Raw genomic sequence first — 26,757 nt, 5'->3', positions numbered from 1 at the left:
TAAGAGGAAGACAAGCCACTGAGGACCAAGATGAAGCAGGGAGCATCTCCTTGAGAGGCGAGGAGCAAAACGGGGCAAGATCTGCCAGGGCAGCGCCAGGCCCCAGCCTAGCCAGAAATAAAGGGCATGTCAAGAGAGGCACAGCCAGACTACACACCAGATGTTGATTCAAAGAAGAAGATCGCAGATTTATACGCCACCCTTCTCCCTGAATCTCAGAGTGGCTTACCATCTCCTTTACCTCTTTCCCCCACAACAGACACCCTGTGAGGTGGATGGGGCTGAGAGACCTCTCCCAGAAGCTGCCCTTTCAAGGACAATTCCTACAAAAACTATGGCTGACCCAAGGCCATTACAGCAGGTGCAAGTGGAGGAGTGGGGAATCAAATCTGGTCCTCCCAGATTAGACTCCGCACATTTAACTGCTACACTAAACTGGGTCTCAAGGTGACCTCAGGAATCCCTGATTGCTCTTACCACCCGGGTTTGTATTTTCTGCCCACATGAAGTCCTAAGCTAAGGCTTCTCTGGAAAAGGGCTCTGACAACGACAAAAGAGGGGCAACCCACTATAGAGGGACAACCCCATTTAAATCCAAAGAGAAGCTGGTGGGGCAGGGTGGGAGAAGAGTGGATGCCTTAGAGAAACAGAAGGCTCTTTTCTCCTGCTAGTAGAGAAGGAGGTTGCACAGAGGGAATTCCACTGAAAAAAGTACAGCTCTCTTACAGGCAGTGGCGAAAGCAGGAAAAAAAATTCTTTGGGAGATGTGCCCAGGAGGGGCTTCCACGGGGGAAGCCTTTCCAAATGAGGGGATAGGGATGCAAAATGCATCAGCTTTAGTATTCATTAAATTAAGGTAGGTTGATAGGAGTTTTTGGTTCAGCAAGAGTATTGTGCCCAAGAGCACCTTGATTAAGATTCCAAATTTAGAGCTGAACACACTTCATGGGGGGGTGGGGTCATTTCTTCATGGGCATTTCCATTGTGCCAAGAATTCTTTCTGCAACTAAGACAGCTGCCACTGCATTTCACTGTTAAAGCGCAAGACATGTTAACTGGCCTGCACCTGCTTTGCTTGCCTCCTTTGGCCTGCAAATTCCCTCAGGAGCTACTCCCAGACAAAGGCTTGCCGGATCTTCTTGACAGAACAGGTGGGCTGATCAAAGACCAAAAGGACAGAGGTTCACACTAACAAAAGGGAATGAAGGGTCCTGGGGTGCAGGTGGAGAGAGAGGGAGAGCAGGTCCAACTCAGAATGTCCAGGACTAGATCCTACAGAGGATGCCCACTGATGGGAGGGGAGATTTTTGCTAATCCTACTCTCCTGCTGCAGGCCTGTAACTCCGCCCCCATGGTGCTCACGGGGTCTCCCTTCTCCCACTCCAGAGGAGGAAGAGGAAGAGAAGACTGCTGATTTATACTCCACCCTTCTCTCTGAATCAGAGACTCAGAGCAGCTTACAATCTCCTTTATCTTCCTCCCCCACGACAGACACCCTGTGAGGTGGGTGGAACTGAGAGAGCTCTCCCAGAAGCTGCCCTTTCAAGGACAGCTCCTGTGAGAGCTATGGCTGACCCAAGGCCATTCCAGAAGCTTTAAGTGGAGGAGTGGGGAATCAAACCTGGTTCTCCCAGGTAAGTTATCAGCTGATAACTGAGCTGGGCATTTTCACCCAAAGGCAGATCAAGAAAAGCAAGCCAAAATCAATAGGTGGCCAGAGAGAAAGAGGCTGGCACAGCTACAGTCAGCAGAGCACAGGGCAACACAAGGGGTATGAAGCTAAGCACCTACCATTCTCTTCCTTAGGCGTTCATATTCGGGGCGGTATTCCCTGGAGATAAAAGAAATTGGTTCCAAATATCACTTTATGGCTTCCATGGGCTTGTGACATAAGCAATTGGACCGACACAAGACTGGAGACAAAAAGAGAGCTCCTATGTGGGCAGAGGCAGCATTGTCCTGGGCGGTTAGCTGTAGACACAGTACTTGTGTGACTAAACCTCTGAGATTTTATTTTTTCTTTCCAGTATGCACTCACATCTACACAGCAAGGTGCATGAGGAGTGTAGAGCACGGTCTGAGCTTTAAAAAACCACATATTCTGGTCACCACGTTGAGCAGAAGGGGTACCAAGAGTCAGAAAACACAGCCAAGAGACTCAGATAATGCAACCATTTAGTCATTGACCTGTAAGATGCAGCAATCTATATCATTGCTGAGTTCCAAAGAGGGACTGGAAGGGTGGGTCACCACCTATTCATCAAGACAGTTTGGGCAGCCTTACGCTTAGGCCATCTTGAAACACAAGAACACCCCAGGGGACCAGAACTGCCTCCTGTGCAGTACTCTGCCTCAGAGTATCCTTGTTTTCTGTAAAAGTCCAGCTCACCTTTCATATTCATCAACTGCACTGGAGACTTGTTCAAAAAATTCTTCCATCCCAGTTCCCTGGACAGCAGAAACACCAACCACCTATAAAAGAAAAGCTATTTCTATGAGAGTTAATGCTGGGGTGAGGACTGGGAGCAGATTCACAAAGGTCGCTCTTGGAGGTGCTTTGGAGTCCCACATTCTATTGTGTTGCTAATGTGCTTATAGCAAACAAAGTGCTCCATGGACAACATTACCTCGCAGCAACCGCCCCCCCCTCCACATGTGATAACATGAGAATTTCATTTTATTGATGGGGAAACACAGCTGCAAGAGTGATTTCCATGGTCACCCAAGAGGAAGTGGATTTAAACTGAGGCCAAGATTCCTTTTGCCAGATAATGCAAGCCTTCTCACAATCACCTAGTTCAAAATCATTCAACATTGTTCTATTATTCTAGAGAACTACTGTGACACTCTAAAGCAATGGTGGGAAAAATTCTCTGGAAAATTTCGTTGAGTCTCGACAGTATTGCTTGTTATAAATTTCACGGATCTCTTTAAGTATTCACATGTCAAATTCATATACACATGGTACTTGAAGTTCTAACTCCAGTTCTGAGATTTCCAGTCAAAAACAAGCAAGGCAAAAGCCAGGAGGCGAAGGACTACACAGCACCCACCTTAAGTGAGCTATAGAACTCATCCAGCACCAGGCTCATGGAGCGGGTCAAATTACTGGCATAGCTTGTTTCTTGGTTGAGAGCATCTTGGAAGACTTCAAAGTCCTGCATCCATTCCACTGCAAAGCTATGGTCAATGATGTCCGTCTGAGTCAAAGAAGAAACAAGAGCGCTAGTGGCAACACAGGTGCCTTTAACCTTGCTTGAAAAGCTGCTCCAGCCCTAGCAGTTTAGCTGCAGCAGTATCAGCTACCAGCACTGAGCTAGGACTGGCAGAGCCCCTCATGACTGTTTTTTTTTTCAGGTAAGGCAGGTGCAAGTTGTTGATACAGCAGAGGAGCAGGGAAGATAAATAACTGAAAACAGTTAACTCCATCCTGCCTTGGGTCATAACCACTGCATAAGGAAACCACAACATGTTGAACGTCCCTCCCCTACTGAAAGCATGTAAATGAACAAAGTCAATGGAAGGAAAGGGGACGACCTAGAGCAGGCACAGAATGTTTGGAAAACATGCCTCTAAAGTCTGTCTACCTATTCGGGACACAGCACTCCCTTATTCTAAGAACCCTCACCAAATGGAATCAAAGAGTCCAAATTCCCTGTCAACCTGGCAGACTGAGCTAGGCAATGCTACTCTTGATTTCTGGCATTACAAGTAAAATTCCTGGAGCCTGAGACTTAGCAGAAGTCACATTGATCTGAGGCACACACAATGAACCCATGACTCCTTGTGGAACATGCACAGTTCTTTGCGTATCCAGTTTGAGCAAGTCAAAGGGGACTGCCTGCACAACTTGTGCTTCTAGAAACTGACCTAAATCTCCTTTCCCCTCAACTAGCAATGAGACAAGCCAACTAGGTACAGAACTGATCGGCCAGGACCCACAAACAGATATGTCCCCATATAAGGTAGATCATACAAATGACACCACCACCACCACAAGGGGGGACAGAGCAAGAATGTGGAAGGGTAGAGATAAATGAGATGGAAGAGAAACAGGGTTGGGCATAAACACTGTGGATGTGGAGAGATCAAAGGCTACTAAGACCATTTCACTCACCTTGTTCATGGCCACGATAAATGGGAGCTTTGTTTTGTACAGGATACTGAAAAGAACACGCATTGGTCAGGATATTGGCGAAAGCCTTGGGCAAAGTCACGTTCCACTTCTAGGTATGGATTTCCAGCACAAATGAGCAAGAAGTTAAGACACACAGCCATGGCCCAGCATGCAAAAGGCTGCTGAGTCAGCAGAATTTGTTTCGCTGCAAAGGGAGACAGCAGCTGAGTAAGCAGAGCCTGTTTCACTGCTTGGGAGACAGAATGGGGCCTGAGATGACCACTCTGGACAAACACACATCCTGGGCAACCAAGCAGATCAGACAGGAGATTCCAAGATTAGGGTAGACAAAAAGCCAATTATCAACCACTGATATTTGAAAAGCAGTGGAAGAGGTACTCTGCTGGATTAGACAAGTGGTCCATCTAGCCCAGTGTCCAGTTTCACAGTGGCCATAGAGGTCAAGACCCCTCCCCCGAATGTTCCCTCCTAGACTCAGAAGTTAACTGCCTCTGGAGGTTCTTGTGGCCATCACTACATCCACTGGCAATAAATTCCATCATTTAATATAATTAGCATTGTCTAGTCTGAGGTACCAACACTCAGAGGTAGACTCTCTGCAGCCTGCTCAGCACTTAGCAGATAAAATCTCTTGCATTTGTTCTCGCTTGATCTCTAGCCATGATGTGGTCAGATGATTTCAAGGTGCTGACTGGTCCAGTTGTGTGGGATATTTTTCAGCTTGTTCAGTCTGAGGATGCGGCCAGAAGTCCCAAAATCTTGAGACCCACCACGTGCTTGTATGACCCTTGGTCATCCTGGTGGATGACCAGCATCAAGTCACAAACAGGGGAATATACCCTGAACCTCTTGGTGGCTTTTGATACCATCAAGCATGGTACCATAAGAACATAAGAACATAAGAGAAGCCATGTTAGATCAGGCCAATGGCCCATCCAGTCCAACATTCTGTGTCACACAGCGGCCAAATATATATATATATATATATATATATATATACACACACACACACACTGTGGCTAATAGCCACTGATGGACCTCTGCTCCATATTTTTATCTAACCCCTTCTTGAAGGTGGCTATGCTTGTGGACGCCACCACCTCCTGTGGCAGTGAATTCCACATGTTAATCACCCTTTGGGTGAAGAAGTACTTCCTTTTATCCGTTTTAACCTGTCTGCTCAGCAATTTCATCGAATGCCCACGAGTTCTTGTATTGTGAGAAAGGGAGAAAAGTACTTCTTTCTCTACTTTCCCCATCCCATGCATTATCTTGTAAACTTCTATCATGTCACCCCTCAGTCGACGTTTCTCCAAGCTAAAGAGCCCTAAGCGTTTCAACCTTTCTTCATAGGGAAGGTGTTCCAGCCCTTTAATCATTTTAGTTGCCCTTTTCTGAACTTTCTCCAATGCTATAATATCCTTTTTGAGGTGCGGCGACCAGAACTGCACACAGTACTCCAAATGAGACCGCACCATCGATTTATACAGAGGCATTATGATACTGGCTGATTTGTTTTCAATTCCCTTCCTAATAATTCCCAGCATGGCGTTGGCCTTTTTTATTGCAAACGCACACTGTCTTGACATTTTCAGTGAATTATCTACCATGACCCCAAGATCTCTCTCTTGGTCTGTCTCTGCCAGTTCACACCCCATCAACTTGTATTTGTAGCTGGGATTCTTGGCCCCAATGTGCATTACTTTGCACTTGGCCACATTGAACCGCATCTGCCACGTTGACGCCCACTCACCCAGCCTCAACAGATCCCTTTGGAGTTTCTCACAATCCTCTCTGGTTCTCACCACCCTGAACAATTTAGTGTCATCCGCAAATTTGGCCACTTCACTGCTCACTCCCAACTCTAAATCATTTATGAACAAGTTAAAGAGGATGGGACCCAGTACCGAGCCCTGCGGCACCCCACTGCTTACCGTCCTCCACTGCGAAGACTGCCCATTTATACTCACTCTCTGCTTCCTATTACTCAGCCAGTTTTTGATCCACAAGAGGACCTGTCCTTTTACTCCAAGACTCTCAAGCTTTCTAAGGAGCCTTTGATGAGGAACTTTATCAAAAGCTTTCTGGAAGTCAAGGTAAACAACATCTATCGGGTCTCCTTTGTCCACATGTTTGTTCACCCCCTCAAAGAAATGTAACAGGTTAGTGAGGCAAGATCTTCCCTTGCAGAACCCATGCTGAGTCTTCCTCAATAACCCGTGTTCATCAATGTGCCTACTCATTCTGTCCTTGATAATGGTTTCTACCATCTTCTGTAGCTGGGACTGGGAGACACCATTTTGCTGTGGCTCCAGTCCTACCCCAAAGGTAGGTTTCACAGTGTGGTGTTGAGTGATCATTGCTTAGACCCTTGGCCTCTGGTGTCCCACAAGGTTCCAACTTCTTTATCCTCTATGTCAACTTGCTGTAAGAGGACATCTGGAGACCTGAGCTGAGCTGTAACCAATATGTGGATGACGCTCAGGCCTATTTTGCTCCAGCAGATCCCACAGAAGTCGGGTGCCTGGAGGCAGTTTTGGAATGGATGAGAGCCAGCAAACTGAAATTTAATCTCAACAAACCAGAGGTGCTGCTGATGGGGGGGGAGGGCTAGACCCAGGAATTGGGACATCTCCTGTACTGGATGGTCGTACTTCCCCAAAGGAAAGGGTTTTTAGTCTGGGGGTGCTGCTGGACCCGGGCCTCCAGCTAGATAAAAAGGCGGCCCTTCTTGAGCAGGAAAGATCTTGCCACTGGGTTGCATGCTGGATTAGATTACTGTATTGCACTCTCTGTGGGGCTGCCTTCAAAGACTATCTGTAAGCTACAGTTGGTAGAAAATGTGGCCAGAATGGATATTACTTCAGTCTTTTCCCATCTCCACTGGCTCCCAATTTACTTCTGGGCTCAATTCAGGGTCTTGGTATCAACCTTTAAAGCTTTACAGGGCTTGAGGCCAGCATACTTGAAAGACTACCCACTTCCATAGGAATCTGCCTGACCACTCCCAACCATCTTTGGAGGCCTTGCTCCAGGTGCCCCTGCCACCTGGGGCTAGGTGAATGGCAATCCAAGAAAGGACCTTCTCAGTTATGGCATCAAAACTCTGGAGGTCCCTCCCTAGGGACATCTGTTTGTCTCCCTCTATCATTGTCTTCCACTAACAAGTGAAGACTTCTTTATTTTGTGCGGCGCCCCCTCATTAAGCCTTTCCTGGTCCTCCTCCCTGTTTGTGTTTGATATGCACTTACATGTTTTATTTAACTGTTTTAAATATATTGTATATATTTGTACTTTACACATTGATTTAAATATTTTAATGTTCACCACATTGGGGAACCTGAGTTGGCTGCAAAGGTGGCACAGAAATGTTTTAAAGCAGTGGTCCCCAACCTTTTTGGCACCAGGGACCGGGTTTATGGAAGACAATTTTTCCACAGACTGGGGGAGGGTGATGGTTTTGGGATGATACAACTGTGCACTTTATTTCTATTGGTAGATTATAATATATAATTAAATAATTATACAATTCACGGCCTGGTTGCTAACAGGCCACGGACCAGTACTGGTCTGTGGCCCGGGGGTTGGGGACCTGTTTTAAAAAAACAAATGGAATAATTTGCTGGGACAAAGATCTACAGGAACTCGGGTAAATACGCTGCTGACACTATAAGAAATTTCCATATCATTCCCTTTTTCTCATGATCCTAGAAAGAATCATGGAGACTGAAGACCACTGAACTGGCCTTTGGGTTTTGGCATGCTGGTTGCAACCCCAAAATGGCAGATGCAATCTAGTGTCTGAGGAAAATGCCCCATATTCCAAGTGCCAATGCTGAATTGACCATTACCAGTCAAACATGACCATGGAACAACAGCTGCAGAGCACAATAAACATTTAGCAGCAGCAGAATGGTTAGAGAACTGGTACCTTTTAGAACTCTAATCCAAACAGGCTGGACGGCCCTCCCCTTCATTCCTTTATATAAGCCAAATGGACCAGACACACCTCTTACCTGCAAGCATACAGCATGTTGGACATGAAAGTAACAGGACTGGTGCTGCGAGAAGTGTCCATCACGTAAACCACCAAGCATGGGAACGACGATGCCTAGATGGGGCATTCATACAATAAGTGAGACAGATCTACACTTCTCCTCCCTACCTTTTTTCTCCTAATTCAAGCTGAATATCACACACTAACCAGGGCTTCAGTGATGATGGTGCCTGAGGCTGACCAGGTGAACACCTCAATCTGTCCAGGTGTGTCAATCAGGACATACCTGCAAGAAAAAGAATTAGTTTTTCTGCACAAATCACTTAGAATACCTAGGCAAATTTCAAATACCATGGTACCACAGCTCACAGATTTTTAGCCCCCAGCTCACACATTTTTGTCATAGCTCAGGAAGGATGACTCCAGAGCACAATAATTTATGCAGCAGCTCACAATATTAATGCCAGTTGTTCACAACTTTAATACCAGTAGCTCACAAAGCAGATTTTTGGCTCACAAGACTCTACAGCTTAGAAGGAACACTGACCAAGAGCTATATATTTTAGATAAATAACTGACTCATTAACATATTAAGATTCAGACCAATATGACTCAAAATTTGTGGCTATCTGGTTTTCTTTTCTTGAACATTTAGCCAATAAAGAAGAATATAGTACTCTATTAGAAGCAATTTATTCTATCTATTGAGTGTTATTATAAAATTGCCTTCCTTCCCCCCCTTTTCTTCCCCCCCTTTTTTCCTTTTGTATAAATGGTAAAAATGGACCAACTCAACATTGTGTTTTTGTCCAACTACTGGGGAATAGTTTTATGTTTATTGCTTCTCTACTACCACTAATTGTTAATGGATATTGTATGATTGCATTTTCTTAATAAAGTTGGAATTAACAAAAATAATAAGCCACAAGCACTGGGGGGAACTCTAAACCCATGGTCGCTATCTGTAGAACAGGGACCCACCTACATGCCTGTTATTTGTTGAGAGCTCCTTTTGAGTAATGAAAAATATCCTGTGCTACAGAACATGGACCAGAAATGAAGCTATCAGCTAAGCAGCATACAGAAAAACCATATGAAATAAAAGGGTTTTTTAAAAAAACAACAACAAACCACAACATTCTAAAGCAAGCCTAGAGCGGATCTTATTGCAATCTCTTCTTGGGTTTTCTAGGGGATGCACTTAGCAGTAGGTGACAAACTACCTAGCAGAAAGCTTATTGTAGAGAATCAAGAACAACAATAATTTCCCTTATTCCTGCCCAAAACTGACCAGACAGAGATAGTGAGGAAAAACTGAAGGTTCCTTGGGAATTTGCTTCAGACAGGTTATTTGTTATCCTCCCATGCCTCATCAGTAGGGTAAGATTCCCAAGTGTGAAAGGGATGATGCAAGTTCATCCATTTTCGGTATCTCTACTTAACACAAGACGGCATTCCCCCCCCTCCCCACTTTAGCATTCCCATCTACCAATGTCATGCCGGAGTCTCTTGTTTACTTACTGAGATGCATTCTGTCGCTTTTCAATAAACTTCATCACCTGGTTAGAAAGAAAAGAATCAACCAAGAGTTTCTGCAGAATCTTAATTTCTGAACCAGTCCTCCACAAATTATGATCAAAGTGGCTTAACACACAAACATATGATGAAATGAACAAAAAAAATCAGTAACAGCCAGAATAAAATACAGCTGGAATTTAAACAGCAGTAATTTTCATAATGTCAGAGATACACAGCAGTATAGATTTATTTCAACCTACTTTGTACTTTCAGTTATTTACAATTTAAGTTGCTGTGAGCCTTAGCAATTAATTGATCCAGAATGTTAAGGGCCCATCATTGGATGGGGGTTGATCAACCAGGATGGAATATTAAGCTTCTACAAATTCACCCACCATATTGTGACGTCAGCATGTGAATAAAACCCCTCAACATACCTGATCAAATCTTGTAGCAAAAAGATTGAGGGATGTCACGATGCCACCGTTTGGGCCCAATCCATATCTGCAGTGTGTTCAGGAAAACTCACTTCAAACATTTTGGGACCAGGGAGAGCATAATCAGTTTTGGTTCAACCACACTTCTTCTGAGGGACAGGAAGTTAAAGGTCAACAAAATCTAGCTGCTGTTTCTTTCTAGAGCAGGACCTGCTCACCTAAAATATCCAGGCACGTAAGGTATGGAGTTCCAAACATCCATTTAGAAATTTTAGACACCCCACCCGTTTGTATATGGAAGAACTTAAAGGCTTTCTACGAACAGCCATATGCAATTAATTTGCAGGAATTGCTGATGAATCAAAACTCTAAGCTTAAAAAAGTCTGTGAGTAACGTATACACATCATATCCACAGCCTTATTATAAAAATATTTTGTAAGCTTACTTGGGAGATGGTATTCTTTCTTGAGAGATGGCATTTTTTCCCTAAATAAGCAAATTCACTGCACTGTACAACCCACCCAGCTCTCCTTCTCTAATTAGGGAAAGCCCAGGCTGACCCTAAAAATTGTCTGGAAGGCCAGAAAGCTCAGAAACATTCTAGGCTAGGGAGGAGGCACCATGAAGAACTCTGGCAATTAAGAAACTCCTACATGAGGAAAACACACAATCTGCCCCCAGTGCTGCTCTGGCCTCCTTTCCTTGGCGCAGCTGGCAAAGGTTAACCAGGCACTGGACTAAACAGCTTGACTGCAAATCTCCATTTTGAATGGTATCTTGATAACACTCTGGCTTCCAAACAGATATTATCGAGGTATCAGCAGGCCCAAGTTTATTATCAGAAACTGCGAGGCAGACAAGCAGCCTCCCTTCTCCTACCACTCAAAGTGGTGCTCTAGGGTCTTCTAGAACAGCAAAAGCCTGAGCCAAATTAATTTAGCTTGCTAAAGTCCATTCCATCATGCCTAGCTGGATCCAGTCACAACAGTCATCCCGCCCCCCCCCCCCCAGTCTTTCCCAGATGGCCACTAGTAGCTCCTGCAGACCTAAAGATAAGGCAAGGATACTGCTTCATAACTTCTTTGTACTTCACAGTGTCTCGAATGTCTAGGGGAAAAAACAGAAGGACAGATTACAGTGATCTCTTCTGATCAGGCAGTTTTGGAAGCTAATACAGCCATCTCCACAAACATCACAAAATAGCCTGGCTCAGGACCTCCAAAAAGTTGTTCATAGAGCTCATTTGTCTCATCACAAAAGAAGACTATTTTGGAGGCAGCATTTCACTCCCTGGCTCCCTTGGCACTCCTGAATAAGAAACCCATTCCCCTCTTCCTGCTTGCTGTTTCCCCATTCTTCCACCACTGCTTCCCATTCTATGTTGCACCTGCACCTCCACCCCCAAATACTGCCTGGCAGGCTTTATGTCAACTAAACTTACAAAAAACCCACAGCCAAATGTTTAGTAAATCTACTAAACATGCATGTACAAACACACATTTCTCAACCACACTAACTATAAGACCAGACAAATATTCTGAAGATGCTAGCTAGCAACAAACAGCACATGTGGGAGGTGTGGCTAGAAGGGATAAGATGCCCGAGCAGAATAAAAAGTATCTTGGGGTATGTATGAGCTAGACAAACTTATGAACAAAGCTACTGGTCCACACATTGATCACCCTGACTGTTACACCACCCCACAGTATATATGGAAAAGGCACTGTGACTCAGTGGCAGAGCATCTGCTTGGCATGCAGAAGGTCCTAGGCTCAGTCCCCATCACTTACAGTTTAAACATCTGGCAGTAAGCAATGTCAAAAACCTGTGCCTGAGACGCTGAAGAGCTGCTGCTAATCTGAGGAGACAGCACTGACTTTGATGGACCAAGGGTGTGGATCAGTAGAAGACACTTTCACATCTGAGTTTTCAGTGGAACAAGACATCACGTGACATCATCTCCATCTCTGGACCCACCGCTAAAGTAGCCTGGCAACCCTACTGTGCAGTATAGTTACAGCAGTGCTCTGTGGAAAGGAAGGCTTGGAGTTCTAGTTCTGATACCTGTCTTTTTCTAATAAAGGATACTGGGCGGATACTTTTTTTTGGAGGTTTTTTTTACTGTTTGTTATAATTGGTCAAATACCCAAGCACAAACCCGCTCTGAATAAATCTAAGCCCTTAAACTCTCAAACAGCAGTCTTTCTGACTACCATTCATGTTCTTCATAAAGTATCTGATGTGGACATATCAGTCTTTTTCTGCTGCCTCACACAGGACAACTCAAAGGTCTTGTTCTACTTTAGGGATTTCTCTCACTTGCATTGGAAATCCTAATTCTAGTGATTTCAGGTGACTACATTTAAAAATGAGGTGCTTCTTATATCTGCTGTTATCAGTTAAAACTGGAAAGGCAGCTCTCCTCTCAGTAAGAGGGCAGCAACTATCACAATAGAGGTGATGGCACCACCAAAGTCACAGAGATTTATTCCCAGCCAAGTTTTAAAGTCCTCCCTTTTAAATTACCAGCCCACATCCCTCAAACAGAATGGTAATAATAGCACTTATAGACTTTCAATTACTCCTAGATTTGTTACCCAGAGAGCCTCCATGGCAGAATGGGGTTCTGAACCTGAATTTCCCAGATCAGGGGTGGCCAAACTTGATTAATTTAAGATCCATATAGAATAAACGGCAGCTGTTTGAGAGTTGAAAGAGGGAGGGAAGGAGATGGGTGAGGAAAGAGGGAGAAGTGGAAAGAAATCAACTTTAACTTTAAATGCACTCTCCAAGCTGTCAGCTGGCTTGGCGAACTGATCTAAAGAGACAAATGCCTTCTCCAAGCTGGCCAAAGGGGTGGTGGGGGCTTTGAGAGCCACACAATATGTGTGAAAGAGTCATATGTGGCTCCCGAGCCACAGTTTTGTCACACCATCCCTGATCCTAATCCAACACTCTATGACATCACACTGGTTGAGAATTCAGAAACCCTTATTTACTCTTGATGTAGTGAAATGATGCTGTATTGTATTGGTGGAGTACCTAAGTGTATGTTTCCCATCATACATTGAGCCAAGTCACCAATCCCAATCAGAACATGCATATATATTAGTGATAATTGTAGTGTTGCTTGTTCAATCCCATTACAGTCAATCCTGATATTCTTGTAATTTTTTTGTCTTGAAGAGGCATAACAATATTCTTCCAACTCACCCTTAACATTTGAATGAAACACCATGAATCTTGACAGTCAATTGCACTATCCTAACAAACTAATATCTGCTGCAGCAACACATTTATTCTTGCTAACACTTTCTGGAAAATGGAACTCACCAATATTTGCTGGGAAAGGGAGCTCATGGACTGCGGGGTCCAAGTTGATGACATACGGAGGGGACTTCTTGCTGTGCAGGTAGGCAGTCAGCCTCTGTGAGGAAGCAAGCACACATCAGCTAGAAGGGAGAAGATGTCTGGCAAACAAAGCCCTATAATCTCAACCAAAAACCATCACCGAGGGATCCTCACAGGATAGGGACTCAACCCTACCACTCACTGACTTTCATACACTGCCTTCCCTCAAATGTTTCTGGATGTGTGGAAGAGTAACAGGAAATGCATGAAAAAGTAAACATAAAGGCAAACAGAGAAGGATTTCTATTTACTCATACAGATGGCAGACTAGTCAGCAGTTTTCTTTTTTAGAAGACCATCCTCCTTTATAAGCCCTGTCTTCCAAAATGCCAAATTTAGCTTCTCCCCATGGCTGAACTATGCAAGGTTGTGGGGTTTTTTAGCTATTAGGAAGCTTTTAGTAAACATTTGAGTGCCAGATTTTCACTCAGTGAGCAGAAGTCCACCCACCACCTAGAGTTCAATAACATAAAGCTACTGCCAGAAGCTCTTCTGTTTTTCCTTCCCGCAGTGCCTCCAGACTTTGCAGTCTTGTTTAAGCATCATTGTTTATGAAGGAAAACGGTGGCTGTGGAGGTGAAATTCCCAAGCAGCCACAGGATAGCCAAAGTTACCTGTAGTGGAAAAAAAGGCTGCTAAAGCTAACTGGTCTTTTGGGGTTTGACATAAAGGTGATAAGACATTAGAAGGGAGAGTAGGGGAGGCTTTGGGAAGTTCCCCATAGTCAGTCAATACAGGGGCAGCAGCTAGAGTGGGCGCTACGATGAGCTGCAGTTCTGTTAATCATTTGGAAATATCTGACGAAGGAGTCTCGAAAGCTTACACCCCGAAAATTTTGTTGGTCTCAAAGGCAGTATTGGACTCGAATCTATGCTTACGTATTTAGCTATGGACGTGCACATCTTGGACTCTTCGTGGGTTATTCGTAAACAGACGCATGCTAGAAAGACCCCCTCCTCCACCCAGCCTAGCGCCACAGAAGAGGGCTGAACACTGCATGGGCTCCCCACGTCTCCTGGGTGCGCGAAGACCCGACTTCTCACCTGCACGAGTGCAGTCTTGCCGGAGCCGGCCATGCCCAACACCAGGATGCACACTGGCGAACGAACCCCCGCTCCCGCCTCGGCCATTTTGCCACCATTTATTGGCTCGCTTCCAGGAGCATAGAGAGGAAACGCTTTCGTAGTCATTTCTATAAAGTGTTACGGGCACTTCCGGTTTCAGAAGGGGCGGGGAAAGAATTTCGCCATAGAGATGCTGAGAGATAGAGCGACGTCAGAGAGCACTGAGGCCAATAGCCGCTTTCGGTTTTGACCGGAAGTCTAGGTTTTGGCTCACTCTAGGGATGATGACGACGGCATCGGAGGACGCTGTCAAGCATGCGGGGCCAGGGGGGCGGCAGTGCTTTGGTGAGAGGGGGAACCCAGATAATGGGGCGGGGTTGTGTTCGAGGGCCGGAAAGGCTCTGCCTGAATGTCCTGGTGTGGGAACTCACCGAGGGGTCTGGGGCCTCCCTCTCTTGGAGCAAGCGAGCGAGCGACGCGGCCTCCGTGCCAGTAAAGCGAGGGGACTGCAGGAGGCTGACTGAGCATCTGCCCCCCACCTCCCTGGCGCATCTTATTCCTCTTCTGTTTGTTCCTCGGCGCTAGGGTCCCGGACCTGAGTCCCGCTGCAGACCACATAGAGGCAAGCGAGCACCGGGAACCCGAAGGTGAGCTTTGTTCAGAGCCCCCTGGTTCTAGTTGCCTGCAGTGTTTGATCTCTGTGAGAAAGTGAGAGGGTGTGAGGACTGTGAGCAATGTTTCCTCTAAGCTGCAGAGTCTTGTGAGCAAAAATTCTACTTTGTGAGTTACTGGCATTAAAGTTGTGAGCTACTGCATAAATTAATGTGCTCTGGGACCATCCTTCCTGAGCTAAGACAAAAATGTGTGAGCTGGAGGCTAAAAATCTGTGAGCTAGCTCACGCTAACCCAGCTTACTGTGAGGTGCCTGAACCTTGCTGAATCAGGCCAGTGGTCTATTAAGTCCAGGGACTGTGAGGTGCCTAAGCACAGCTGAATCAGGCTAGTGGTCTATCAAGTCCGGCATCCTGTTTCACACAGGGTATAGAGTCCAAAGCCATTTGCCGTCCCCCCATGTTACCTCCAAGCGCTGGCATTTAGAGGTTACCTTCAGTTACTGTGGCTAGTAATCACTGATGAATCTCTTCTCTATTAATCTGTCTGATTCCCTTTTGAAGACATTTCCTCTGGCAGTGAATTCCACTACTTGTTGAGTAAAGGGTTTCCATTTGTCCACACTGTATATATTACTCATTGCTTCCTTATGTGCCCTAAGTTCTAATATTATGGGACAGGAAGAAAAAAAAATCTCCCTGTCCTCTTGTCAGAAAGTAGCCCTTAAACCCCCCGACTACCATTCTGACTGTTGGAAGTTCCAGGATGTCCAGCAGCCCTGCTTGGGCAGGGACAATGTTTTGTAAATATCTTCTCTTTTCAGGGCCAAGGAGCCAGAGGGGTTCAGCAGAGGTTTGCGGAGTTCTGAAAACAAATATGACGAGACTTCAAATGATTCTTCGTCAGCCTCTTCCAAAGGGCTTGGCAATGAAAACCCAGAATCTGGAAGCAATGGAGCCATCCGCAGGCCAACTTACTGGCTGGAGATGAGGGGAATAAAGCCCACCCCAAACAAAGTTATGGAGAAGAAAGGTACTGGGGGAGGGCTTTGGGGTATCATGTGCTCCTAAGATTGGAAAGGTACTTCATTTATTACAACAATGGGTTTCGGCTGCATCCAGTTAGAATTAAAGTGTGATTTGATCTCTTTTTTTAGAATGTCAGACAGTTTTCATTTCTTTGAGACCTTTATTTAAGCGTACAAGAACTTCCAAATATTCACTGAGATGGAGTTCATCAGCATAAGTTTTCACAACTTAAGATTGAAAATACTCTGACACTCTTTTGACCTATAGTGTTCAGGCATCTGGAAGATTTAATGAGTCCGAGTATGAGGTAATGTGCTTGGATAATAAAATTTTCATTTGTAAGTTTATGATCCGATCTTATTTTATTAAGTCAGTCAAGGCCATGAAGATCACTTAGATAAATTGGGCCAGACACTTTACTTCAGCCTAGCTTACCTTGTAGGGTTGTTATATAGATAAAATCAAGAAGGGAGAAACCACACATGTTGCTCTGAATGACTTTGAGAAAGCATGGGATGTTTTTTTTAAAAAAAAAATAGATCATGCAAAGGAAACAAATATTGAAAGTTTTTCCATTGGACTGGGTCAGCATTCTTAAAGAACACCTAAAGAATTGCTGCCTAAAGAAATGTATTTATCCTGAGGGGCCTTCCATTTATCAACTATTGCTACTACTTGGAGGTATGAGTACATTTGGTGAGGGGAGCTTGCTGATGAGCATGTGTCTCTTAGTATTGTAGTATGCAGAAGGCCCATTGTCAACTGAGTTGTAGGCTGACTTTAGGAGTTTACTTGCTTCCAGTGTGCCCCATGGAGAAAAGAGCCCAGCGAACTTGCTGTTGTGCTGCTGGTCTCAGCAAATGCGTTTCCTCCTGCAGTCTTGACCGCCTTGACCTCTTTCTGTTCTATCTGCAGCTGGAGGTTCTGTGTACAAGGGGAAACACAGACTAGAACAAGACGGTGATGAAGAATACGGTGAGGAGTTTTCTGGGAAGAAGCAAAAAGCGTCTAGTGAGTACAGTACTTCTGGATTTTCTTCCTAATTTGCAGTATATTCCTTGCTTCTTCTCTGTGGGAAGAGAAACAGGAGATCCGATGCTAGCATGAGTTGTAGTTCTCTTGGCAATTTTCTGCCTGCACTTATATTGTATTGTGTCCTCTGAGCTTCACAGTAGAGGAGGGAATTGTGGCTTAGCGGTGGACTATCTGCTTGGCATACAGAAAGTCTCAGTTTCACTCCCCAGCATCTCCAATTAAAGATCAGGTCATAGGTGACATGAAAGACCCCAGAGAGCTGCTCCCAATCTGAGTAGACAATAGTGACCTTCATAGACCAATGGCCTAATTTTATTTGTTTATTTATTAAAACACATATAGCCCAACTTTCTTCATGGTTCAGCATAATGTGGCAACTTCATGCACACATGTGTGTGTGCACGTGCCTTCACAATGGGCAAACTGTTTTTCTCTGGGGGGATTAATCCCACACGGGGTGGGTCCTTTTGCATTTCTCTGGACTTTGGTCTCTCCCTTTGGTTGGTTGCAGAATGAAGGTGGGGGTGTGTGTGGCTTTGGCCATACAGACAGGATATTGGTAGCCATGCCAAGCTCTCACAGCTGCTTCTGTTTGTCCCAGGAAAACAGGAGCAAGTGGGGAGACAGCCTCATCTCAAGTCCAAAAGCCGATCTGTAAAAAAAGACCCACCAACATACCCAGCAGGTAAAGTATACGAGACTGGCTGCTGCGCAAGGTCTTTGGTGTGGATGCAAGCTCAAACTTTGGTCCTTGGTGATGCTCTCTGGGTTTCACTGGCACTGAAGTAACTGCCATGCATCTGGCCTCCTTTGCATGCACAGCTTCAGAAGGTGCATAGATGGCTGTAGAGTGCCCACTGGAGCATATAACTAGGAGAGCTAGCACAGCATAGTGGCTAAAAGAATGAGTTGTGATCTAGAAGGTTCCTGGTCCAAACTGCACCTCTGCCTTGAACACGGGAAGTAGCCTTAAGCAAGCCACTCTCTCTTGGCCTCAGTCTTCTTGCTGTAATATAGGTATAGCAAAACTGACTGTTCTAAGGCCAAAAATAGCATGTGAAGCATTTGGGATACTGAACGCAGTATAAAAATGGGAATTAGTATGGGCAGTGTTCCCTCTAAGCTGAGTTAGTGTAAGCTAGCTCACAATTTTTTAGCCTCCATCTCGCACATTTTTTTCTTAGCTCAGGAAAAATGGCCCCAGAGCGAACTAATTTAAGCAGTAGTTCACAACTTTAATGCCAGTAACTCACAAAATTAGAATTTTAGCTAACAAGACTCCACAGCTTAGAGAAAGCATAGGTTATTATTGGTACATGAAGGTAGCTGGAGACCTCAGCTGCATCTCAAGCCAGCCTTTTGTAGTATCTCACAAGGAGAACCCTGTAGTTAAGGCATGTATACACAACTAAAGCTCCTTGTCAGAACACCCATACCCCATGACTATGATGTGAACCATCCCATGTTCCTTGGAGACCCAGTTTGGTGTAGTGGTTAAGTGCGTGGACTCTTATCTGGGAGAATCAGGTTTGATTCCCCGCTCCTCCACTTGCACCTGCTGGAATGGCCCTGGGTTAGCCATAGCTATCACGGGGGTTGTCCTTGAAAGGGCAGCTGCTGTGAAAGCCCTCTCAGCCCCACCACCTCAGGGGGTGTCCTTTGTGGGGGGAGAAGATATAGGAGATTGTAAACTGCTCTGAGTCTCTTGATGCAGAGGGAAGGGTGGGGTATAAATCTGCAGTCTTCTTCTTCCTCCTCTCTTAAAGAGGAGAATTTGTATGGATCAAATGTACACAGAAAAACTGGATCCTCCCATTCTCTGGCAGGCAGTTCAGAGGAGAGGTGGTACTTGGAGATTCTCGATAAGGGCCGTGTCACTTGCCCAACCTGCAGAGCTGTTGTGAGGAAAACAGTTGAAGGACTGAAGAAGCACATGACCAACTGCCAGCAGGTGAGTCAATGGGAAGCCAGCTTCCTTCAGGCCATGTTCTCCTAACCAGAGGCAGGAGAGCTGAGTTTCTACATCTGGGGCAGGCTTAGTTTACAGTTGAATTTAACAGCCACATAGGATTATCTCATGTTATAGGAGAGGGAAATCGTTCATGTATGGAAAAACAAGCTTTCTCCTTGGAATTTTGGCAGTTTTGACACGGTGCTTTCTGAACAATTCCTTATCTATTGGACTGAAGAATAAACAAAGCAGTTTCTAAAATGTTTCTTCTGTGTGTATATGTGTGAGACTGACAGACCAGAAAAAGAAAGTCCCAGTTTCCTAGGGGTCTTCAGGACCTGCAGTTAGGGAGAAAAATCTAATAGTAAGGACTGATTCAAGCATTTCCTGCAGGCTGGGCAATATGGTAATGTGTTCTGTCATTCCCAGGAGTTCTTCACATGTCACCACTGCGGGAAGCAGCTGCGGTCTCTGGCAGGAATGAAGTACCATGTCATGGCAGACCACAATAGCCTGGTAAGCTAGATGTGACACATCAACAAAAAAGCCTTGATCATCAAGGCTGGAAAAGCCACTGACCCTGTGTCTCTTCTCAGCTTTCTTTATTGTCACAGTACAAGATGGGATATGCCTTCCCCATTTGCTTAGGGACCTTTGACAAACCTGTGGTCTGATGTTAGCCATGTTGGCTCCTGATACCCTGCACTGGAAAGCAGAAGGCTGCTAATTACTGCAGTGCCCCCTAGAGGCTTCACTGCAGATTGGAAACCTGAAAGGCCCAGAAACAATTAGTGCTATAAACCAAATAAATTCACAGCCAGCTTTCAGTCCTTTGTTGTTCACCATAGCGAGTGTCCTAAATTTCTGTTCTCCTTTTTTTTGCAATCAAGTCATATTTGACTTACAGTGACCCCTCGTTGGGTTTTCAAGACAAGAGATATTCAGAAGATGATGATATTGGATTTATATCCCGCCCTCCATTCTGAATCTTAAAGTCTCAAAGCAGTCGCAATCTCCTTTACCTTCCCCCCCACCCTCCACAACAGGCACCCTATGAGGTAGGTGGGGTTGAGAGAGCTCTCACAGAAGCTGCCCTTTCAAGGACAACTCCTGCAAGAGCTATGGCTGACCCAAGGCCATTCCAGCAGGTGCAAGTGGAGGAGTGGGGAATCAAACCCGGTTCTCCCAGATAAGAGTCCGTACACTCCGGTTCTCCCACAAGAGTCCAGACAAGAGTTCAGGCTATCCTGGGCTATTCAAGTCAGCTCCTGAGTAAGTTCTCCTTCAAGTGTGGTTTAGTAATCTGGAGCGGCTCCATGGAGGTGGTGGCCTGGATCACTCTTTCCCTTCCCTACTTTGCACACAGGCCATGCTGAAGGCAGGAGGCCAGCTGGATGAGCAGAGCGAGCGAGACCGCCTGCGGAAGGTGCTGAAACGAATGGGGAAGCTCAAGTGCACAAGAGAGGTGAGCAGCAGGAGCCTCCTGGGCTTGCATTTGCATTCTCTTCAGGGCTCAGGGTTATCTGGGTGGAAGTGTGCACCTGTGACATTGGGATTACTCTGGCCAGTGGCAGACTTTTTTCTCTGTTGAATGGGGAGAGAAAGGAGGATCTGGCTCCACCTGTTGAGGTTCCTTCTCAGACCTGTGCTCTGCATGCCTCCACAGTGCAGAGTGGCCCCCTTGCTTTTCCAGACTGTTGGCAAGTTTCAGACATGCAAGAATTGCAAAGCTGTTTCTGTCATCGAACCCGATGGCTCTCTTAACGAATGTTCTGCGTGCTTTTTGCCTGTATTCCCAGGGCTGCACAGGCAGCTTCACCAGTGTCATGGGATACCTCTACCATACCCAGAAGTGTGGGAAGGCTGCTGCTGAGCTGGAGAAACTGGCTCTCAAGTGCCACCATTGCAGCAAGGGTTATAAATCTAAGGCTGGCCTTGTTTACCACTTGAAATCTGAACATGGACCGGTGAGTCACTGTGCAGGTTGCAGAGCATGCAAACTCAGGGAAGGGGGGAGGGGAGAGATTCAAAGCTCAGTTGTGCCACCAGACCAAAATGCTTCTGTCCCCTTTGGCATGGTAGACCTGAAGGAGCTCCTGCAAATGACAGGCTGCTCAGTGTCTGTTCAAGGGCTTACTCCTATCCGGACTCCAATAGCCTCTTGTACCAGGCTTATGGAGAGGACTAGCAGGGCACAGGCAGGCCAGAATGATGGCCATGGAGTCTTTCTTGGTTCTTCTTGCCAGGTGACTTTTCTCCATGAAGAAGGCAGGCCTGCTCACCAGAAGGATGCTGATACTGAACCAAAAAGCGGAGGCAGAGTTCAAAGGAAATCCGCCAAGGTGGCTGCCTACTACTTACATGAGCTGGCCAATGAGGAGCTGGCCAAGGAATGGCCAAAGAGGAAGGTCCTGCAAGATCTTGTTCCTGATGACCGGAAGGTGTGAGAATAGATTGACATTTCCTGGCTTTGTGACCTTCACTGTTGTTCTGTAACTGTGTTCTTTTATCTGGAATATAGTTTTAGTGTTCTGCCTAATAACAGAACACAGTTGGGCTAGTCTTAATGACCACCAACAAAGCAGTCTGCAAATAAATGTGCAGCTTGCATCTATAAGAATAGCAGGTATTCTTACCTAGCACAAATCCCTGTTTGCCGACAAAGATTTAACTTCACTTCCAGTGCAGTGTCAGGTCTCTTCATAAGAACATAAGAGAAGCCATGTTGGATCAGGTCAGTGGCCCATCCAGTCCAACACTCTGTGTCACACAGTGGACAGAAAAACCCCAAGTGCCATTAGGAGGTCCATCAGTGGGGCCAGGACATTAGAAGCCCATCCACTGTGCCCCCCCCCAGCACCAAGAATACAGAGCATCACTGCCCCAGACAGAGAGTTCCAACAATCTAGCCACTGATGGACCTCTGCTCCATATGTTTATCCAATCCTCTCTTGAAGCTGTCTATGCTTGCGGCTGCCGCCACCTCCTGTGGCAGTGACTTTCATGTGTTAATCACCCTTTGGGTGAAGAAGTACTTCCTTTTATCCGTTCTAACCTGACTGTTCAGCAATTTCATTGAATGTCCACGAGTTCTCATAATGTGAGAAAGGAAGAAAAGTACTTCTTTCTCTATGTTCTCTATCCCATGCATAATCTTGTAAACCTCTATCATGTCACCCCTCAATTGACGTTTCTCTGAGCTAAAGAGCCCCAAGCATTTTAAGCTTTCTTCATAGGGAAAGTGTTCCAACCCTTTAATCAATAAGGCTTGCTCCCAGGAGAGTGTTCTAGATGTGTTAGGGAGTGTGGGATCTTCTTCAACAACGGGAAGTGCATGTGCAAATTCTCATTGCTTTTGTTGGAAAGTCATATCCAGTCTCCTAGTTGACTTTTAGGGCCCTTTATAAGCTTGGGTATGTTCCTTTTTTTGCCTTTGTGAAATCTTAACAGTCTTCACTACTCACAACTGAGATTCTTGGCATTCTGAGAAAGGTTGTTGGGTTCTGCTGTATCTCCAGGATCATTGTTCTCCTTAACTTGGTTTGGAGCTTGTGGAAGGAGGCTCTTCATAGAGTTAGTGTAACAGTTTTAGATGGAAACTGTCTGCATCATATGGTGTTTGCAGGTGTCTCCAGGACTTTCCAGTTGCTGCTATTCATGCTGCCTTCTGGATTTACTCTCTCCTGTTTTAGCTGAAGTACACTCGGCCAGGGCTGCCCGCTGTTAGCCAAGAGGTTCTGTGCAAGTGGAAATCAGAGATAAAGATGTACCGACGGGTCCACTGCCCCAACCAGGTAACTGTGCTTGGCTAGGCAGCGCACAATGGAGCCATCAGCTTTCTGTGACAAGCTGGTTTGCTGAGATCTACTGCCTGAGTCACCTCTCCCCCTTCTAGTAGTGCCATAATTGTCAATTTCCTACTCCCGTATTGTAAAGGGAGGAGGGTGTCAGGACTGAAGTGCTTGAAAAGTTCCAAGCGGATGCTACTGAGTGATCTTCTCCAAGATCCATTTCCAGTTTAAATCTTCTGAAAGAATAACTCTGTAGCTTCAACTATTGCTGCCACTCTAGCCAAGGTCTTCAGCCTTCTGTAGAGTTTCTAGTAATATGGCAGCCCCCTTCCCTTGCAGCCACTGGCCCAGAGATCTGTTGGCCTCAGATCTTGAACCATGCCAGGGAGGTAACTGATTCCCCTTTTGCCTTTTTCTTGTTCTGCTCCAGGGCTGTGAATGCGTCTACAGCAGCATATCAGGACTCAAGTCCCACCTGGGAAGTTGCACCCTGGTATGTGTACAAGTTCTTCCTTTAAGGTTGGGGGCACAGTTCTGCATGCTATGTGTTGGGCCTAGGCTGGGCCTTCTGCCTTGGCATCCAACTGTAGCCAGCCAGCTCCAAGAAGACATAACCTCATCCCCCACCATAAACAGAGCTACCGGCCTAACTGGAGAAGCAATCTAGAGGGACCCAAAGCAGGCTCTTGCCTCCTTTAGTTTAGGTTCACTGCTGGGAAAGCTACAAAAATGATTCTCCCCCCCCCCTCCAATTGTAGGGTGAGTTTGTGGCTGGAAAGTACAAGTGTCTGCTGTGTGAAAAGGAGTTTGTGTCTGAGAGCGGAGTCAAATACCACATCAACACGGTGCATGCTGAGGTGAGAAATGCGCGGCAGGAGGGAGAAGGGTGGACCTCCCACCTGGCCCTTGTTTACATATCCCTCCTCCTCTGAGATGAGCATCGGTCATATTATCAGTTATGATTGCCAGGGCCTCAGCAGATAGAAGTTTTCCTCATCCCTTGGGGCATGAGATTCTTTAACTGGAGCTGCCAGGGATGGAATGTAGATTAAGAATTACAGCACATAAGTCAAATATACAAAAGGTTTTTTGGCTGTAATAGCGTTTTCCAATATACCCTATTTTAAATACAGTATGTCTCTGTCTCTTATTCTCTAATTCTTACTGATTTCTTTTTAATTCCCGAAATCATAGTACAAAAGCAATAAGAAATTACATTAATGCAATAATCAGTTGGGTTTACAGGTACAATATCCAAAAATTGTTTCCACAGTTTCAGTAATCATTCATTTCAAAAGTATAGTGCAATCAGAAAATAAATTCCAAAGATATCATTTCAATCAAAATTAATTTTTTAATCCAATGGTTCAAGTTCAGAGTTCGCACAGGAATTCTAGATATATCCTGTTCCAATTATATCTCTTCATCAGTGAACCAATTATTGCTTCAATAGGTTTCCTAAGGTACATCCCTATTTAGGTTTTGTTTTTGTTTTTTTAACCCAATGGCATAGCTTAAATTATTTACAGAGGCTTCTTTGGTATCATTCTGAGTAGAACAGAGCATCCCAACTGTTTTCTGTTATGGCCTCAGGGATGGAATGTAAGCATTTTTGTTTGCAAACGTGTTCTGATCCACAAGAGAAGGCTTCACTCTGGTTGTGTAGTTAATGGCAGCTGATTAAGCACAGCAACAAATCAAATGTGTCTACTCAACACTGCCCCCCCCCTCACTAACACACACACACAACACCATCTTCTGTGTCTTTCTTTCAGGACTGGTTTGACGTTAACGCCGCCACCACCAAGAGCTTTGAGAAGCGGATGAAGTTGCGGCAGAAGGAAGGGGAGCAAAAGCGGCAGCGCAAGAAGCACCTCTCCAACCGCAGCCGCAAGAGGCGGCTCAGGACTGTGTCTCCCAAGAAGTCCCCCCGGGCAGGTGCAGAGCAGAGGGGGAAGGTGGGCCGCTCTCACCTCGGAGACTGCGAAAGCAGGAGCAGCGAAGAAGAGGATGCCCACCCTCTGAAACTTGATCACAAAAGGGGGAGGAAATAAAAGCTCCAGCTGCAGCCCTCAAGAGCAAGTGGCACAGCAGGCAGCATCCTGGCATGCAGGCTGAGTAGGGGAGGGCCAGGGCATCGGAGAGGGGCCAGTGAGTGATTATGAGTTGTCTGCTCCCTGGACCACGTTTGGCTGCATTAGTTGTGAAAGAGACTCATACCATGGACCTCTGGAGAGTTAAATTGGGTATAGGCCCCACTGAGCTTTGTGGGAATTACTTATACTTGCACAGCATTGATCATTGTCTCTTCCCAAAGTACTCTGGCTGCTGGTTCACTTGCTTACACCTTGAACAGTGAGTCCGGTCCTAAGGAGTGGGATTTCCTTCTGTGGCTTCTCTGCAACTGCAAAGCTCTGTTCATTGTATAAAATGTCACTCTTTCTAGTATTGGATCACAGGGACGGGGTTGGGAGGGGGAGGACGAGGGTTATTGCCTGGGTTTCAGTTTGGATTTGGTACTCATGGAATAGGTAAGGGGTGGGATTAGAGGGTGCAAAGAAGAGATACAGGGTCAGGGGAGCTGTGTTCCTTTACACAGTTCTATCAGTGGCTACTAGTCATTTAATAAAGGGAACCTCCATGTTCAGAGGCAATAGACCTCTGAAACGTGGTGCTGAGAGGCAACATCTGTGCACTGTTTGTTGCCCTTCCAGGACAGTTGGTTGGCCACTGTGTGAAACAGAATGTTGGTCTAGAAGGACCTCTGGTCTTAATCTTTTTCTTATGTTCTTATGCCAGCAGTTCCTCAGACCCAAGCTGCATGAACATTAGAGGGGTTGGGGCAGCTGCCTTGCATGCTGGGCCATGTTGCAAAGGTCAGTGCCACAAAGAGATAGGAGCAGTTGCCCATCTCCGTTGTTTCTTGGGGGTAAAGTTCCCCTTTCATCTTTGCCATCATATAAATCAAGTAACCAGTTATGATTTTGTACTGAATCTGTGATGTAAGACGTATCAAGACAGTTCACCCAGTGGAGAATTCATGACATTCATTACAACAGACTTGGTTCATAGGCAGGAGAGAAGCAACACTGAAGTTTGTGAAAACTAATCTTAGCTCAATGTAACATCTTTGTTCAGAGGCAGGAGGAAAGCTCTCCTATCAAAATGTCTTTATGAACTTTCCAAGGGGTGTCTGGATGGCTGTTGCCCAGGAGTATCTTTTTGTTTGTTAAAGGCATGGCACTCACATTCGTAAATATATCAATACAGAAATACAGGTCAATAAAAGATTTCCAGAACAGCAGAAAAAAGTCTCTGATTCTTGCTCTCTCCAATCCCTGCCATTTCTTTGCTGAATATTCTGCCAACTTTCTGTGCAAAGAAGAGATACAGGGTCAGGGGAGCTGTGTTCCTTTACACAGTTCTATCAGTGGCTACTAGTCCCAGATCTGAATAAGCCACCTTTTAAGTGATGGTATCTTTGATAAGTGCCATTTAGTTGCTGTAATAATTTTGGCTGCAGTAAGCATTTTCTCTGTAATTGTGTAGCGGTTGTTATTAACATGTTTCTTAAGAATGCAAAGAATCCCTTCCAGTGGGCCGAAGAGTACTGAACAACTAATCAAAGTGTATATAATGTTTCCTCAGAAAGTTACTATTCTGAGACAATACTGCCATACATGTATAAAACTTGCATTTCCTTGGTGATTTTCTTTAAATGCTTGTACAAGGAGGCAAAGCAGTACAATAAATTACCAAGTCGAGTCAGAGAGT

At 45.5% G+C, this 26,757-nt stretch overlaps 2 protein-coding genes across 2 annotated transcripts in view; one reads left to right on the top strand and one right to left on the bottom strand.

The window, feature by feature from the left end:
- Positions 1–14,798, bottom strand: part of GPN1 (GPN-loop GTPase 1) — a 17,247-nt gene extending 2,449 nt beyond the window's left edge. The window contains exons 1-11 of the mRNA XM_060251420.1: positions 14,546–14,798; positions 13,425–13,518; positions 11,159–11,198; positions 10,091–10,157; positions 9,657–9,694; positions 8,343–8,421; positions 8,155–8,249; positions 4,118–4,163; positions 3,054–3,200; positions 2,390–2,472; positions 1,792–1,831 (exon numbers count right to left, since the gene is read on the bottom strand). Coding sequence (XP_060107403.1) covers positions 1,792–1,831; positions 2,390–2,472; positions 3,054–3,200; positions 4,118–4,163; positions 8,155–8,249; positions 8,343–8,421; positions 9,657–9,694; positions 10,091–10,157; positions 11,159–11,198; positions 13,425–13,518; positions 14,546–14,692 — 876 coding nt within the window. The 5' untranslated portion in view covers positions 14,693–14,798. The remainder of the gene's footprint in view (positions 1–1,791; positions 1,832–2,389; positions 2,473–3,053; positions 3,201–4,117; positions 4,164–8,154; positions 8,250–8,342; positions 8,422–9,656; positions 9,695–10,090; positions 10,158–11,158; positions 11,199–13,424; positions 13,519–14,545) is intronic.
- On the top strand, positions 14,743–26,757 carry ZNF512 (zinc finger protein 512). Its single transcript, XM_060251407.1, has 15 exons — positions 14,743–14,911; positions 15,152–15,213; positions 16,002–16,210; positions 17,122–17,217; positions 17,843–17,926; positions 19,068–19,192; positions 19,622–19,708; positions 20,559–20,657; positions 20,992–21,159; positions 21,439–21,633; positions 22,885–22,986; positions 23,414–23,476; positions 23,742–23,840; positions 24,759–26,357; positions 26,415–26,757. Exons 1-14 carry the CDS (start codon positions 14,882–14,884, stop codon positions 25,035–25,037), a joined length of 1,698 nt encoding a protein of 565 aa, XP_060107390.1. The 5' UTR covers positions 14,743–14,881; the 3' UTR covers positions 25,038–26,357; positions 26,415–26,757.

The sequence above is a fragment of the Heteronotia binoei genome, chromosome 1, assembly GCF_032191835.1.
Source record: "Heteronotia binoei isolate CCM8104 ecotype False Entrance Well chromosome 1, APGP_CSIRO_Hbin_v1, whole genome shotgun sequence".
Classification (NCBI taxonomy): Eukaryota; Metazoa; Chordata; class Lepidosauria; order Squamata; family Gekkonidae; genus Heteronotia; species Heteronotia binoei.
This window is presented reverse-complemented; position numbering and strand designations above follow the sequence as displayed.

Bases quoted from the DNA above. Each gene is read 5' to 3' on its own strand.
- ZNF512 (XM_060251407.1), top strand. From the start codon at position 14,882: ATGCGGGGCCAGGGGGGCGGCAGTGCTTTG. The intron at 19,193-19,621 runs GTGAGTCAATGG...TGTCATTCCCAG, and splicing joins ACATGACCAACTGCCAGCAG to GAGTTCTTCACATGTCACCA. The intron at 23,841-24,758 runs GTGAGAAATGCG...TCTTTCTTTCAG, and splicing joins TCAACACGGTGCATGCTGAG to GACTGGTTTGACGTTAACGC.